The sequence below is a fragment of the Thunnus thynnus genome, chromosome 2, assembly GCF_963924715.1.
Source record: "Thunnus thynnus chromosome 2, fThuThy2.1, whole genome shotgun sequence".
In the NCBI taxonomy this organism is placed as follows: Eukaryota; Metazoa; Chordata; class Actinopteri; order Scombriformes; family Scombridae; genus Thunnus; species Thunnus thynnus.
In genome coordinates, this window is record NC_089518.1 from 33,185,889 (window position 1) to 33,201,541 (window position 15,653).

At 37.2% G+C, this 15,653-nt stretch overlaps 2 protein-coding genes across 2 annotated transcripts; both read right to left on the bottom strand.

Annotated features, from left to right (window-relative positions):
• Nucleotides 1-4,418: 4,418 nt before the first annotated feature.
• LOC137168514 (nuclear factor 7, brain-like) lies at nt 4,419-7,865 on the bottom strand. Its single transcript, XM_067571146.1, has one exon. It carries the CDS (start codon nt 7,734-7,736, stop codon nt 6,333-6,335), a length of 1,404 nt encoding a protein of 467 aa, XP_067427247.1. The 5' UTR covers nt 7,737-7,865; the 3' UTR covers nt 4,419-6,332.
• A 4,626-nt stretch (nt 7,866-12,491) lies between these two features.
• LOC137172528 (nuclear factor 7, brain-like) lies at nt 12,492-13,947 on the bottom strand. Its single transcript, XM_067577019.1, has one exon. The coding sequence runs from the start codon at nt 13,945-13,947 to the stop codon at nt 12,523-12,525; it is 1,425 nt and encodes a 474-aa protein (XP_067433120.1). The 3' UTR covers nt 12,492-12,522.
• Nucleotides 13,948-15,653: the final 1,706 nt, after the last annotated feature.

A 15,653-nucleotide genomic window follows, 5' to 3' on the forward strand; every position in this document is an offset into this window, starting at 1 on the left:
ACTAAATCAATCAGATGACTACTTTGTTCATACACACTGAATATGTAACCTGGATTTACTCAAACACTGTACTTAAGTACAATTTGAGTTACTTGTACTTCACTTAATATTTCCATTTGATGCTACTTTATACTTCCACTCCACCACATTTCAGAGGGAAATATTATACTCTCTACTCCACTGCATTTATTCGACAGCTTAAGTTACTTTTCAGATGAAGATTTGACACAATGGATAATATAACAAGCTTTTAAAATACAATACATTGTTAAAGATGAAACCAGTGGTTTCCAACCTTTTTGGCTTTTGACATCTCACAAAAAGCAGTGTGTAGCCAGGGTCACATTTCAGATGTCTGTGAGTTGTTAGCAGCTCCATCAAATAGTGATTTTTCCCTCTAAACTTCTCACATGGTTTCATTTCAATAAATGTTCAAATGATCCAATATTTCACCAAAACTCACAGATTATAGAAAAAATCCAAAAACTGAAAACAGATTTGTGTATCAGAACTTTGTTTTTTCTTCTTTCCTCTCCCATTAATCATCTCACGACCCCTAAGATTTATCTGGTGACCCTTTGGAGGGGCCCGACCCCTAGGTTGGGAACCACTGGACTAAACTAGCTAACTGTATATAAAGTAGTTGAAACTAGCTCCACCTCCAGCAGCTACAACAGTAACATGCTGCTCTAACACTGATGCTTCACTATTAATAATCTAATGATGTCATATATAATAATATATCAGTCAGAGGGACCAAACCACTACTTTTACTGCAATACTTTAACTACATTTTGCTGATAATACTTATGTACTTTTACTTAAGTAGGATTTTTCATGCAGGACTTTTACTTGTAATGGAGTATTTTACATTGCTGTATTGGTACTTTTACTTAAGTAAAGGATCTAAATACTTCTCCTATCACTGTGAATATCACATTTTAGTCACCACAATTCATGTACTTCATTAAAAATTGCATATCAACTTTCACCACTGGAGGTCAACAGAAACAAGTTTTTCATCTGCTGTGAAGTTTCTGTTTACAGTTGTAGAAAAAAACACTAAAATATATCAAAAAACCTGTTCCAGTGATGTTTCACTGAAACTCATCGCAGTAAAAGAAATGAGATCTACTATATCAGCTTTTACATGAACTGTTTTCCTCTCATTGCTTCACTCTGTGTAGGGACACTGCTATCAGTGCACATGCAAGTGGGTACTCGCACTACAGAAAAGACTACACTGTATGTACAGTATGTGTGCTCAAACATCAGAACCAGACAGCCTTTCCTCAGCAATATGGCGACCTTGTTCTGTATTTGACCCCAAATGGAGCTCTCATTCCATGTAACACATAACTCAAACACTCCCCCAGGAACTCTGAATACATCAGCCAGAGAGAGCCAGAGCTGTAAGAAATACAAAGAGAGGAGGGGTGATAAATGAATATTTGAGTGGCTTGTATCGGCCCTGTGTGCTGTATTATTGATGTGGTCCAGAGGCCTTGAGGCCAGCTCTCTGTAGCTCTCAGGTACATCAACACACTGCTAGCATAGCTGCTGACCCCCCTGCTCACTCCAGTGGAGGAAACCTGTGTGGCATGAATATGATAATGATATGAACTGCTGTGTACAGTAGAAGCACCTGGAGACTTTCACTTTTACTTTACTTCTTGACTGCTTCACTGTATTTATTGTGCACATGAACTTGAACTTGAACTTGAACTTGAGGACACACAAAGACCAGAGTGTTTGTGGCTCATGGAGGCACCAACGGACTTCAAGAGGCCATCTACCACAGAGTTTCCATCGTTGGCCTTCCTCTGATGTTTGACTAGGATGATAACCTGTTCAGGATGAGAGCGAGGGGCGTTGCACATTAAACAAATACAACTTCCTGGAGGTGGTGGTGTTTTATGAGCCATCCTACAGGGAGAACATGTAGGATCTCTCCAGGCTGCACAGAGACCAGCCCATGAAGCCTCTGGACCGAGCCATGTTCTGGATCCTGTTTTTCATGAGACACAAGGGAGCAGCTCACTTAAATACTGACTCCTACAAGATGTCCGGGATTCAGCACCACTCCATCAGTAGTGTCGGTCATGATGATCTCACTGATTTGCATTTGAACAGTGAAATGTTTGTGGTGTAAAGTGGGAGGAAAGAAAACATGAACTTTTATGTTGCTCTGTGTGTACTTCTGTTAAAGCAGCAGAAAAGGAAAGAGTAAGAGAAGCACAAGAGGAAGATGAAGTAAGAATATTAAAGATATTTAAATTAATTCCAGTCTGTATTTTGGAAAACTGAGTTTTGATGATGATGGTACAGCAGCACAAAATAAATGTGAACCTCCGAAAAGCAGAAAAAAAACTTCAATCTGAATTTTTCTGAGTATATTTTGACAAAATTGGTGCTCAGTGAAGAACTCCATAATGAGCTTCAGCCACTGATGACTTTTCATCTAATATCTTGTCCATACAGTAAAAATTTGACAAGAAGAGTGTCAGTTTCTTTGAAGGAAAGATAACAGTGAATTTTATATTCAGAAAATAAGTAAAATGACCAAACTAAACAGAATTCAACAATATATACGTGTAGAAACTTTCAGAAAATGGAAATCAAATGAACTTTTCAAAATACTAACAGACTGTAACCAAAATGTGTACTTTGTCTCCACCATGTGGACTTATAGTGAAAGAAGAAAAATATGTCCATACATCAACATTATTGACTGTATTAAAACTGTATGTGAGAATTGTGTGATTGCTGGAAGCACATTGTTCTTCTCACATTTTATTCTTATTCCGTCTTCCGTACGTTTTTTTGCCGTGTTTCAACTGCTGCATACTTTGTGCTATAATAACCATTCTACTGTCAATCTGTGCAACACATTCAGCAGATATGTGCTTGTATTTTTCTGAAATGTAACATGTTCCAGCGATTTTATATAATTTTTTAAAAAATTTAAATTTATACTGGCTGTCTATGGGACGAACCGTCCAACTAATTTGGAACTATTGTCCCTTTGACACTCAACTGCTGGGACGTCTGTTATTGTACAGACGCCGTTCAAACTTTAAAATGTTCACAAAATTTTGAACTTTCAAAGTTATCAGATTGTTTAGTGATATCTTTTGTAGTTTTTCAGCAATTTAAGCCCAAAGTCAGGGGTTTTGCAGACTTTTTCAGGTCTCACCAGTGTGTCATGTGATCAGGCACAGTGGAGAGTACAGATATTTTTAGACCAGAAATGTTTTTCTAAACTGCTGTCACTCCCACAATTTGAACTCCTCAGGCACATATCTTGCCTCAGTATGTTGCCACAAGCCTCCTCTCTCTCACAATGTAAATACATTTCACATAGGACTTATAGTTTTTGAGATCTGAACCTCAATTGATAGAGAGTCGCTGTCATGTTCTCATTGACTGCAATACAGTCTGCAGGATGTGTGTCTCCTCTCACTCCGGTTTCTTAAACTTACAGATTCTCTCTTCCTTCAAAGACTTTTACACATATCATTCATTCTCATGTTAAACTACTCTTGCTTTCACTAATGATGTACAAATCTCTGTTTCTAGTTTGAGACAGATACATTTTCCTCATCAAAATGGAGATTTTTTCCTTTCATTACTGGTAATGTGTGTTGGCTCAGTGGTTTAGAACACTGTTCTTATGATCAGTTACCCCTTAGATGACAAGATTGTGTGTTTGATGCCTGCTCACTGCAGTGCTCCTCATAATATTGCTCTCATGTACAAAGTTGCTTCACATCTTTATCCTGTGCCATAATTCAATTCTACTCTAGCTTACTTTAACATTATTACCTAAAATGTGGATTGACATACTTGTTAAAGACATCTTCCATCCAACTCTAGAGGTCCTATCTGACTAGTCTAGTGGTTTAAGTTCATGTCATTTCAGAGTTTCTTTTAGATCCAAAGGTTGTGAGTTTGAGCCCTGCTTAGGGCAGAACTCAGTAGAGTTGAAGGATGAAGGAGTCCAGGTGATGTCAATCAGCTTAATGAGCTGAGCTGAACTGCTTTTTTGTCAATTTCATGCAATTGACAGACTAAACACCAAAATCTGGCCTGGCATTGCTGTGTGACATGTTAGCTCAATGCATAGCATGTCTGTCTTACAAAAGTGAGGGTATAGATTTAATTCCATCCATTGCTGATTTTAATCTTGCTAGATTTTTCAATAGTGTTCAGCTTCCAGTTATACAATCTAAATTCGCTTTCAGCAATCACACGCAATTTCTACCAAAATTGCATTTTCTAGTTATCTTTGAAATCAGGATATAAAGAGGAATTTATATCCCTGCTGCTGCTACTTACTGCTGAACCAGACTGAATAAAAAAATACATAACTTCAAGTTTTTCACTTTAATCTTTCAAGTTAAAATGATGAACGCCAACATAAAAATAATCTTTATACAACACTTAAATCACAATCCTTATCAACACCTTAAATGAAGAAATACAAAGTCTCAAACTGAAAATAGATATATTTCTGGAGGAAACTGTTGTAAATGATTTCTTTTAAATTGAACAGCCTCTTTTAGAGTTTATGTTCATGTCTTGAAGTAGTGGAGGGTAAACACACATACATTCAGTTTTATCATCTGAGGATTTGTTATACAAAGTTTTCCCTCCTTTTCTGACTGTTTCAATATTTGACACACACAGCGAGGTGCAGACCAGTGTGAGAATTAACACGACTCCATTAAAATAAACAGGTTGCACAACTATTCTCTAATATGTCACGCTTTATTACTCACATGTTTTGTCTATTTAGCATCATCAGGGTGGTATGAGGTTGTTTCAGGTTTCTTTATATACAATCAGTTAATTTGTCATGTGACTTTACAAAAGGAAATATTAACTAAATAAGTTCAGACTGTCCATAAATGTTGAAGAGGCGACACAAAGATTATGAGACTGTGTTCTGAAAACTGAAGTTGAAACAGTTTCAGTGAGAAATTTGTCGTTATGAAAAGAAGAAACTGAGATTTAAACCATTAATGGGTAAAAATAAAAATATTGTATTTTGCAGAAACTGGTTGTATTATTGTTTTGTAAGATTTTACCTCATCTATCATATAGTCACATGACTATATGATAGATGTTTGTAAAGAAAGTGAAACAACCTGTATCTCCTTTTCTGACTGACACACATTTAGAATAAAAACTGCTGGTGATTTAATTACACATCATGACAAGCAGCATCCATCAGATGTACATTTTATAAAATACAGTTGATTCAGAAAAAAAAAATTAAACAAAATTGTTTTGGTTGGTTTTGTTTATTTTATGCTGATCATCATCTTAACATTAAACCTTAAACACTGAATTAAAATAAAACTATATTAAAACACTTGTTTCCAAAGAATAAAACAACAGATTCACAACTGAAATAACTCATCAAAAGACCCCAAAATATAAAAATCTACATCTGATGACTGAAACTGTCACAAAACTGAAACAATCAAAGCATTCGGTACAGTGGATATATACTACTATACAATGTTGTTTGACTGAAAACAAGATGCTGATAACCAGGATAATTAACAGCTTTGATTTGTAAAGTTTGTCTCTTGATGATGTGAAACAGTTTCAGCATTTTGTATCCATATTTTCTTGTGAATTCATCTTTATTTTAAGAGGTGACACAACTAACTTACACACTAAATCTATTTTTGAAAGCCAAGAAAGCAGAATCAGAGTATTTAACAACATAAGTAAATATTCTGTTGAAATCTACTAAAATGTAAGCATGACATCAAAAGCAGGAATTAAATCATCAAGAAATTTCATCCAAACAGAAAATAACTAAATCCTGAACGGCTCAACGTCTTTCAAAAATTCAGATGAGAACAATGGTTTAGGTTTTCATGTTTTTACATGAAAACAAGAAAAAAACAATATCTGTGACCCTCAACAACAAATCAGTTCTGTTGAAGAACAAAAGAACAAATAATAATCAATCAGAGCCAGAATGATTTTTGATACACTGAACCACTGAGACTCTGAGTTTAAAGTATAAAAAATGAAATTAAAACATGATCAAAACTGAAATAACTCATCAGAAGATCCAAAAATCTTACAAACTAAAATTGATGACAATTAAAAAATAGAATCACTTAACTTGAACAAAATCTGCTCAACAACTTCTAACCAGACTAATGAGATCTAACAAACAGCCTTAATTATCTGTTTAAATGTTTATCACTTGATAATACACACACACACACACACACACACACACACACACACACACACACACACACACACACACACACACCTCCTGAACATCACAGAGGAATCTCAGTTTAACAGATTTTGATATCAGTGGTTTTAGCACCACCAGCTGGTCCAACACTGAAATAAGGGAAGAGTTTCTCAGTGAAAGTGTCTCTGTGACTGCAGATGTGAGTCATGTCTTCAGGGTCGTAGAAGGACACCTCCCCCCTGTCATAGTCCAGCTGAACTCTGATCCTCTGGAGACTCTTCTTCACTCTGACAGTCCTACCATCTCCATTAATGCATTTTCCACTGTGATGCTTTAAACACCAGATTCCATTTTCTGGTGAAGGGAGACACTTTCCCTTCCTGTCAACTGACTCTTTAACCAAACCCACATTCCAACCAGGATGGTCTCCCACCTCCACCTCCCAGCTGTGCTGGCTCCCTGAGCTGAAGCCCTCAGAGCCCAGAACAGTGGCATAATTAGTGTTTCTCTCTGGATTATCAGGGAGCTGCTGCTTTGTGTTTCCACGTCTCACACTGGTCAGATCATCAGACAGATAGTGCCAGGGGCTGGCAGTGTTTGGGTCCAGAATGACAGGACTGAAGTGGACCTTCTCCTTCATCTTCTCCCAGACTCTGAAGGACAGGTTGCCCAGGTGTTTGAACACATCTATCAGTGCTCCTGAGACCAGCTGTGGATCTGACAGTGAGCACTGGTCTCTGGCTCTGGTCTGAGTGGGTTTATAACTGCTGAGGAATGACACGTTGTGTTTCTGCAGGTCTTCTTCAACAGCAGAGATACTGTCTGACAGAGAGGAGATCTGCTCCTGAATCCTCTTCATCTCTCTGCTGATAGTCTTCCCTTTCTGCTCCTCTTCCTCCCTCAGAGCTGCCAGTCTGGACTCCTCTTCCTCTTTCAGGAACTGGTGGAGCTTGTTGAACTCTGCTCTGATCTGCTTCTCTGTGGACAACAGCTGCTTCTTAGAGTGTTCAACCATTTCATTGTATGTTTTCTCCACTTGTTTGTATTTGTCCCTCTTGTCCTGTAGAGACTTTAAGTCAGATTTCAGCTGGTCCTTCAGGTCACTGACTGCTTGTTCTACAGGAACCAACTTGTGACTCTGGTGGAGAGAAACGTCACAGACAGGACACACAGCTCTCTGTTCATCCTCACAGAACAATTTAGGCTCTTCTTGATGTTTACTACACACCACCTCCTTTTCTCCTTTTTCTGTCTCAGATGATCCAGCTTTCTTTCTCCCAGCAAAAGAGTCAGCTAGTTCATTCAGTGTAAGGTTCACCAAAGGATAATCTTTTGAAGATTTTCTTTTACAAATGGGACAGTTTTTGTTTTTAGCTTGTTCCCAGAATTTTTGCAGACAGCTTGAACAGAAGTTGTGGGTGCAGGTCAGAGACACAGGATCTCTGAAAGTCTCTGAACACACATGGCAAGTCAGGAAACCTTCAAGAACAGCTCTCTCAGCCATTTGTTTTGGTATCTAAATGATCTTTCAATAGTCAGACTCACCAAGTTACTGTTCCTTCACTTGATCACTCAAAGTCCTTCAAATGAGTGTTTTTCAGCAGAGATCTCTCACCCTGTAATGGCGTCTGAACTCTGATCTACAATGTCAAAATCTGCATTCAGTTCCTATTAATAGAGGGGAATGATGCTATGTAGTTTTATCACCAGCAGATGGTGGTGCCAGCATGTCCCTCAGAGTAAAATATTTTACTCTGAACTCAGTAAAGTACAGATCCTTGTCTCATATATAGGCTTTTTAGTGTCATCATATATGAGAAATAAAAGGTGAAATGGCTATATTCTGACGTCTTTTTCTTCCTTAAGTATAAAATGTAGGAATTTGTGCACTCAAATATCTTTATGATTTTATGGGGGGAATTATGAATTATTATTGTGCACAACTCCAACATGAAATTATTTGTCCAGTGACATAACTCATATTAGAGTAGGTATAATAATAGGGAAACAGTCCCCCCTGTTGGACACACAAGAGAGGTCGAATAGAATTATGATTGTTATTAATCTTAATTATGATTTTGCAAGGGTATAGGTCTTTTAAGGTTAAGTGACTGAGATGCAAGCACAAGAAAACACAAACAAGTCCACTTTAGTTACATACACATTTATTACTAATACTATAGCTACAAGTCCTAAACACTACAACATTTTACAAACAAGACACAAGAGGGAAAGGGAAACTGGTACACAAGGCTTTGGCTAGTGAATGAGTTGAATGCATGATGTAGAGTTATCTATTGTGTAGCTGGTATGAGAAACCTGATAAACAGATGAAATGACTGTTACCTGAGAAGCAGCAAGTCAAATCAATTGCACCACAGCTTAGTTCAGAATTGCCAATTGAAATTACAAATCATGAAAGCACCAGGGTTCAAGCAAGTGGATGAAGGTTTTGCACAAATACTTGCTTGCTCCCTGGGGTGGCTTCTTGCGGAGAATGGAGTCCGATGCACTAGGGTGAGGAGCTGGAGTCTGGATCTGGTAATAATGAGTGAGTAGGCCGGTCCGAACTTGAAAAGGTTCCATTGGAAGAGAGCTCCTGATTTATGCTCTCATGCTTTCCTAGGCTTGATCCTCAACTCATGACTCCAGATTCAGAAGATGTTCTGAGTCACATCTTCAGGCTAGCAAACTGCAAGCTTTCCACCGGCATGGCAGAAAGCAAGAAGAACCAGCAAGCAGCATCAAGCAGCCTTAAAGAGACGCCTAAAAACAGCTTAAAAACATCAGCTTAAAACAGCAAAAATATAAAAATCTAAATCTGATGACTGAAACTGTCACAAAACTGAAACAATCAGAGCATTAAAAACAGCATAAAACAGCAAAACAGCAAACAGCCCCAAAACAGCAAAAAGGGCCAAGAGTCTCAGATAAGACACTGTTTTAAAGTTTCAGTCTGCCCGCCCAGAAGATGCATCCTAGCCAACGTCAGGGGTCCATGCCATTTGAGGGTGTGTGTGTGTGTGTGTGTGTGTGTGTGTGTGTGTGTGTGTGTGTGTGCGCGTGTAAAGTGTGTATGTGAATGGGGCATGGCATATAGTGCAGCATGTCTTGTGCCTTATGCTGGTTTGTCCAGTGATCAATCACTCAAGTCCTAAAAATCAAAATCCACAGTGGGATTAAAGTTGGTGCCAGCTCATGTCTGTGTGTGACTGGCTCTTAGAGGTGAGTTATGATAACCAATGGTGGGGGTCACACTGGGGTGTGAATTGGTCTTCCTATCTTGCTGGCTCTTGTAGCTTGAAGGATCAAAGATGGTTTGGTGACAATGCAGGAGATGGGGGTTCCTTACTTTATGGGCCAGCGTTCCTTGGGTGTTGAAGAAAGAGCTGGTCTGTTGTTTGAGGCTTGTGCTGTCTGCATTCGAAACATGCAGGGACTTTATCCTACAAAAAATAAAAAAACGTTACAGCTCTTACAAATTCAACAAACCTGAAACTTTAGTCCTCCAGTGAGGATTGAATACTTCAGCGTTCACATAACATGTAGGTACTGGGTGAAACTGTTTTATTTAGCCTTCATTTGACATTTTCTGTCTTGTACAGCTTGTTGCTGCCGTCTGTTGCACAACTCAAATGTTACCTGCAATAAAGGAATAGAAGTGGAATAACGAGTGACAGTTTATATGTTTATATGTGTGTCCAACTGGCAAAAAGTACTTAACATTTATTTTATGAGTAGTTTTTAAACAAAATGAAGCAAAATTCTGTACTATTTGGTTCATTTTTCATCATTTTATCAACAGAATATGTTCAAACAACACTAGTGATACAGAGAACAGAATTTAGAAAACATAAGGTGGAGGCTGCTTTTGTCAATCATGATGATGTCACTGATTTGCATTTTTACAGTGAAATATTTGTGGCATAAAGTGTTTGACAGGAGGCAAATATATTTGTGACTCATTTTTAAAGATTCACATCTCCAGTAGGAACCAATGTGTTTGGAACTGAGTGTCAGAAAGGCTGGGGACAGGAAGTGTTGAAGGACAGACGTCTGATCTGTTCATGAAATTTGATGACAGTAAAAAAAGATCTCCAGCCTCATCCTTTAATTTTAAGTGAATATTGTTCAACAGAACATCAAGTGATGAGGAACCAGCAGGATTATAAAGTGTTTTACCTTTGACATCATGTCACAGAACAAAGTCTTCTCATCATGAGTGAACTGCTGCTACTTACTGCTGAACCAGACTGAATGAAAAAATACACAACTTCAAGTTTTTCAGTTTAATTTATTTAACGCCAATATAAAAATAATCTTTACACAACACCAAATCACAACCCATATCAACATCTTAAATGAAGAAATACAAAGTCTCAAACTTAAAATAGATATATTTCTGAAGGAAACTGTTGTAAATGATTTATTTTAAATTGAACAGCCTCTTTTAGAGTTTATGTTCATGTCTTGAAGTAGTGGAGGGTAAACACACATACATTCAGTTCTATAGTAAAGAAAGTGAAACAACCTGTATTTCCTTTTCTGACTGACACACATTTGGAATAAAAACTCCTGGTGATTTAATTACACATCATGACAAACAGCATCCATCGGATGCACATTTTATAAAATATAGTTGATTCAGAGAGATGTTAACTATATTATACTGGTTAGTTTTTTTTCTTATATGCTGATCACCATCTCAAAATTGCAGTTCATCAATCCATGTATACACCACCAAAATGACACAAACAGTATGCAGAAGCACTGTCAGAATTAAACACTGAATTAAAATAAAACTGTATTAAAACACTTGTGTCCAAAGAATAAAACAACTGATTCACAACTGAAATAACTCATCAAAAGACCCAAGAATATAAAAATCTAAATCTGACGACTGAAACTGTCACAAAACTGAAACAATCAAAGCATTCGGTACAGTGGATATATACTACTATACAATGTTGTTTGACTAAAAACAAGATGCTGATAACCAGGATAATTAACAGCTTTGATTTGTAAAGTTTGTCTCTTGATGATGTGAAACAGTTTCAGCATTTTGTATCCATATTTTCTTGTGAATTCATCTTTATTTGAAGAGGCGACACAACTAACTTACACACTAAATCTATTTTTGAAAGCCAAGAAAGCAGAATCAGAGTATTTAACAACATAAGTAAATATTCTACTCAAATCCATCACAAAGTAAACTTAATATCAACAGCAGGAGTTACAATCTTTAATACATTTATTCTAAAAAGAAAATGACTAAATCCTGAATAGATCAACATTTTCTTTTAAATTCAGATGAGAACAACGGTTTAGGTTTTCATGTTTTTGCATGAAAACAAGAAAAAACAATATCTGTGACCCTCAACAACAAATCAGTTCTGTTGAAGAACAAAAGAACAAATAATAATCAATCAGTCAGAATGATTTTTGATACACTGAACCACTGAGACTTTGAGTTTAAAGTGTAAAAAAATGAAATCAAAACATGATCAAAACTGAAATAAATCATCAGAAGATCCAGAAATCTTACAAACTAAATTGATGACGAGGATAATTAATAGCTTTGATTTGTAAAGTTTGTCACTTGATGATTTCATCTTTCTTGTGAATTCATCTATATTTTAAGAGGCGACACAACTAACTTACACATTAAATCTATTTTTGAAAGCCAAGAAAGCAGAATCAGAGTATTTAACAACATAAGTAAATATTCTGTTGAAATCCATTACAAGGTAAGCTTAATATCAACAGTTACCATCTTTAATTAATTTGTTCTAAAGAGAAAATGACTAAACCCTGAACGGCTCAACATCTTTTAAAATTTGAGATGAGAACAACAGTTTATTTGTTCATGTTTTTGCATGAAAACAAGAGAGAAAAAACGATATCAGTGATCCTCAACAATAAATTAGTTCTGTTGAAGAACAAAAGAACAAATAATAATTAATCAGAGCCAGAATTAATTTTGATACACTGAACCACTGAGACTCTGAGTTTTAAGTGTAAAAAATTAAATTAGAACATGATCAACACTGAAATAACTCATCAGAAGATTGATGTTCAATTATAATGAAAGTGTTAAAAAACCCAATTGTAGTATTTTGTACAGTCATTACAATGTATATTATATTTATATTATATTGTGGTCTAAAAACAAGATGCTACTAACCAGGATAACCTCAACACCAAATCATATCTGTTATCAAATCAAAGACAAAAGAAAAAATAAGAGAAAAGTAAAACCAAAATGCTGAAAACACAAACCTTCCTGAACATCACAGAGAAATCTCAGTTTGATAGATTTTGATGTCAGTGGTTTTAGCATCACAAGCCTCTCCAACACTGAAATACGGGAAGAGTTTCTCAGTGAAAGTGTCTCTGTGAGTGTAGATGTGAGTCATGTCTTCAGGGTTGTAGAAGGACACCTCCCCCCTGTCATAGTCCAGCTCGACTCTGATCCTCTGGAGACTCTTCACACTGACAGTCTCACCAAGACCATCAATGTATTTTCCATCACCATGCCACAAACACCACAATCCATATTCTGGTGAAGATTGTCTTTCTCCCTTCCTGTCAACTGATTCTTTAGCCAAACCCACATTCCAGCCTGGATGGTCTCCCACCTCCACCTCCCAGCTGTGTTTCCCTGAGCTGAAGCCCTCAGAGCCCAGAACAGTGGTATACTCAGTGTTTCTCTCTGGATTATCAAGGAGCTGCTGCTTTGTGTCTCCACGTCTCACACTGGTCAGATCATCAGACAGATAGAGACGGGGGTTTGCAGTGTTTGGGTCCAGAATGACAGGACTGAAGTGGACCTTCTCCTTCATCTTCTCCCAGACTCTGAAGGACAGGTTGCCCAGGTGTTTGGCCACATCTATCAGTGCTCCTGAGACCAGCTGTGGATCTGACAGTGAGCACTGGGCTCTGGCTCTGGTCTGAGTGGGTTTATAACTGCTGAGGAATGACACGTAGTGTTTCGGCAGGTCTTCTTCAACAGCAGAGATACTGTCTGACAGAGAGGAGATCTGCTCCTGAATCCTCTTCATCTTTCTGCTGATAGTCTTCCCCTTCTGCTCCTCTTCCTCCCTCAGAGCTGCCAGTCTGGACTCCTCTTCCTCTTTCAGGAACTGGTGGAGCTTGTTGAACTCTGCTCTGATCTGCTTCTCTGTGGACAACAGCTGCTTCTTGGAGTGTTGAATCACTTCATTGTATGTTTTCTCCACTTGTTTGTATTTGTTCCTCTTGTCCTGTAGAGACTTTAAGTCAGATTTCAGCTGGTCCTTCAGGTCACTGACTGCTTGTTCTACAGGAACCACCTTGTGACCTTTTTGGTGAGGAAAATCACAGACAGGACACACAGCTCTCTGTTCATCTTTACAGAACAATTCAGGCTCTTCTTGATGTTTGCTACACACCACCTCCTCTTTCTTTTCTCCTTTTTCTGTCTCAGATGATCCAGCTTTCTGTATCCCAGCAAATGAGTCAGCTAGTTCCTTCAGTGCAAAGTTCACTCCTGGATAATCCTTTGAATATTTTCTTTTACAAATGGGACAGTTTCTGTTTTCAGCTTGTTCCCAGAATTTTTGCAGACAGCTTGAACAGAAGCTGTGGTTGCAGGTCAGAGACACAGGATCACTGAAAGTCTCTGAACATAGATGGCAAGTCAGGAAACTTTTGAAAAGAGCATCTTTCTCAGCCATTTTCTCTGTTTTCCTAATTATTTTCCAAGAAAGACTCATTTCCAGTTTGCTTCTTACAGTCCTCCAAGTGAGCGTTGTTTGGTTAGAGATTCCAACCCTGTAATGGTGTCGTGGCTCTGTTCAAAATGTCAAGATCTGCCTTCAGCTTCACCCTCCTCTTTCATTGGTTGATCATTAATGGTAATAAAAGCTGCTTTCTGCTTTTATTACTAAGATATAGAACAAGATGTGACCTAAAACCTGTGTAACTTGTCCTTCAGACTTAAAAGTTTATTCTGGAGCCCGGACAGTGAGAGAAATCTAAACACAGACATGAAGGTTAAGAAGTTAAATACACTTCAGGTCACAGTGAAGACAGAGAAACTGTTGCAAAAGCAGTTGATGAAAAAAACACTGATAATAGACTCTAAAGATGACATTTATTTACTATATGATGTAAGGAAACATTAATGAGGTGTGTTTGTAAGTGTCTCTATCTGTATTTGTGTTTGACTATAATTTTCTCAGTTAACATTTTATTTTTCCATATTCAAACAGATTTCATTTCATTTCAAAAAACATTTGTGTACAAATGTGCCATGTTCATTTTTCAAGATGGACTCAGTTTTATCACCATTTTAGCTGGTGAGACTCATTCACTCATCTTTGGACTCTGTGTGACGGTTTTATTAGCCTGTTCCTGTCCTTTGGACCCCAAGACACATTGGTGCGTTGTAATAAACAAGGTATCTTGTACTTCCTTATGGTTTGTGCTTTTCTATGATTTAAATCAAGTACAAATTACTGCATAAATTCACAGAATTTCTAGAAATCAAAATGGCTTTCATGTGCCTCATTCTTTTTTTTTTTTCATTTTCATTGCAAAAAATCCTAAAATACTAAATACTGTGTCTGTCATCACTTTATGTTTGCTGTGTAAGACTTGCACCAGACTTCTGTCAGACCTTGATAATATATAATACAATGTGAGTATATCTCTTCAGAGATGATCAGACATAAATGTTACTTCAAGAACCAATAACCAAACAACCAATAGTTTTATAGTCTTTACTGGGTTTCTTTGTAGCAAAGAAAAACAAGAAGTTGCTGATTTACTGATAAATATTGAGCTGTATTGCTAAAATATTTTCGAGATTGTCTGTTCTCAAGAACTTTCACCATATTTTCAATATTCTACAATGTGTCAATACTGGAAATGCTTTTTACTTGTACATAAACACTGAATATCCAGTGGTGGAAAGTAACTAAGTATAAATACTGAGTTACTTTACTTGAGTATTTCTATTTTGTGCTACTCTGTACTTCCACTCCACTATGTTTCCAACCTTTTTGTGCTTTTGACATCTTGCAAAAAGTAGTGTGTCTTCGAGGTCACATTTCAGATGTCTATAAGTTGTTAAAAGCTCCCCCAAATAGTGATTTTTCCCTCTAAACTTCTCACATGGTTTAATTTCAATAAATGTTTAAATGATCCAATATTTCAGTACTCAAAACAGATTTGTGTATCAGAACTTTGTTTTTTCTTCTTTCCTCTCCCATTTATCATCTCATGACCCCTCAGATTTATCTGGTGGCCCTTTGGAGTGGCCTGACCCCTAGGTTGGGAACCACTGGACTTAACTAGCTAACTGTATATAAAGTAGTTGAAACTAGCTCTACCTCCAGCAGATACAACAGTAAAATACTGCTCTAACACTGATGCTTCA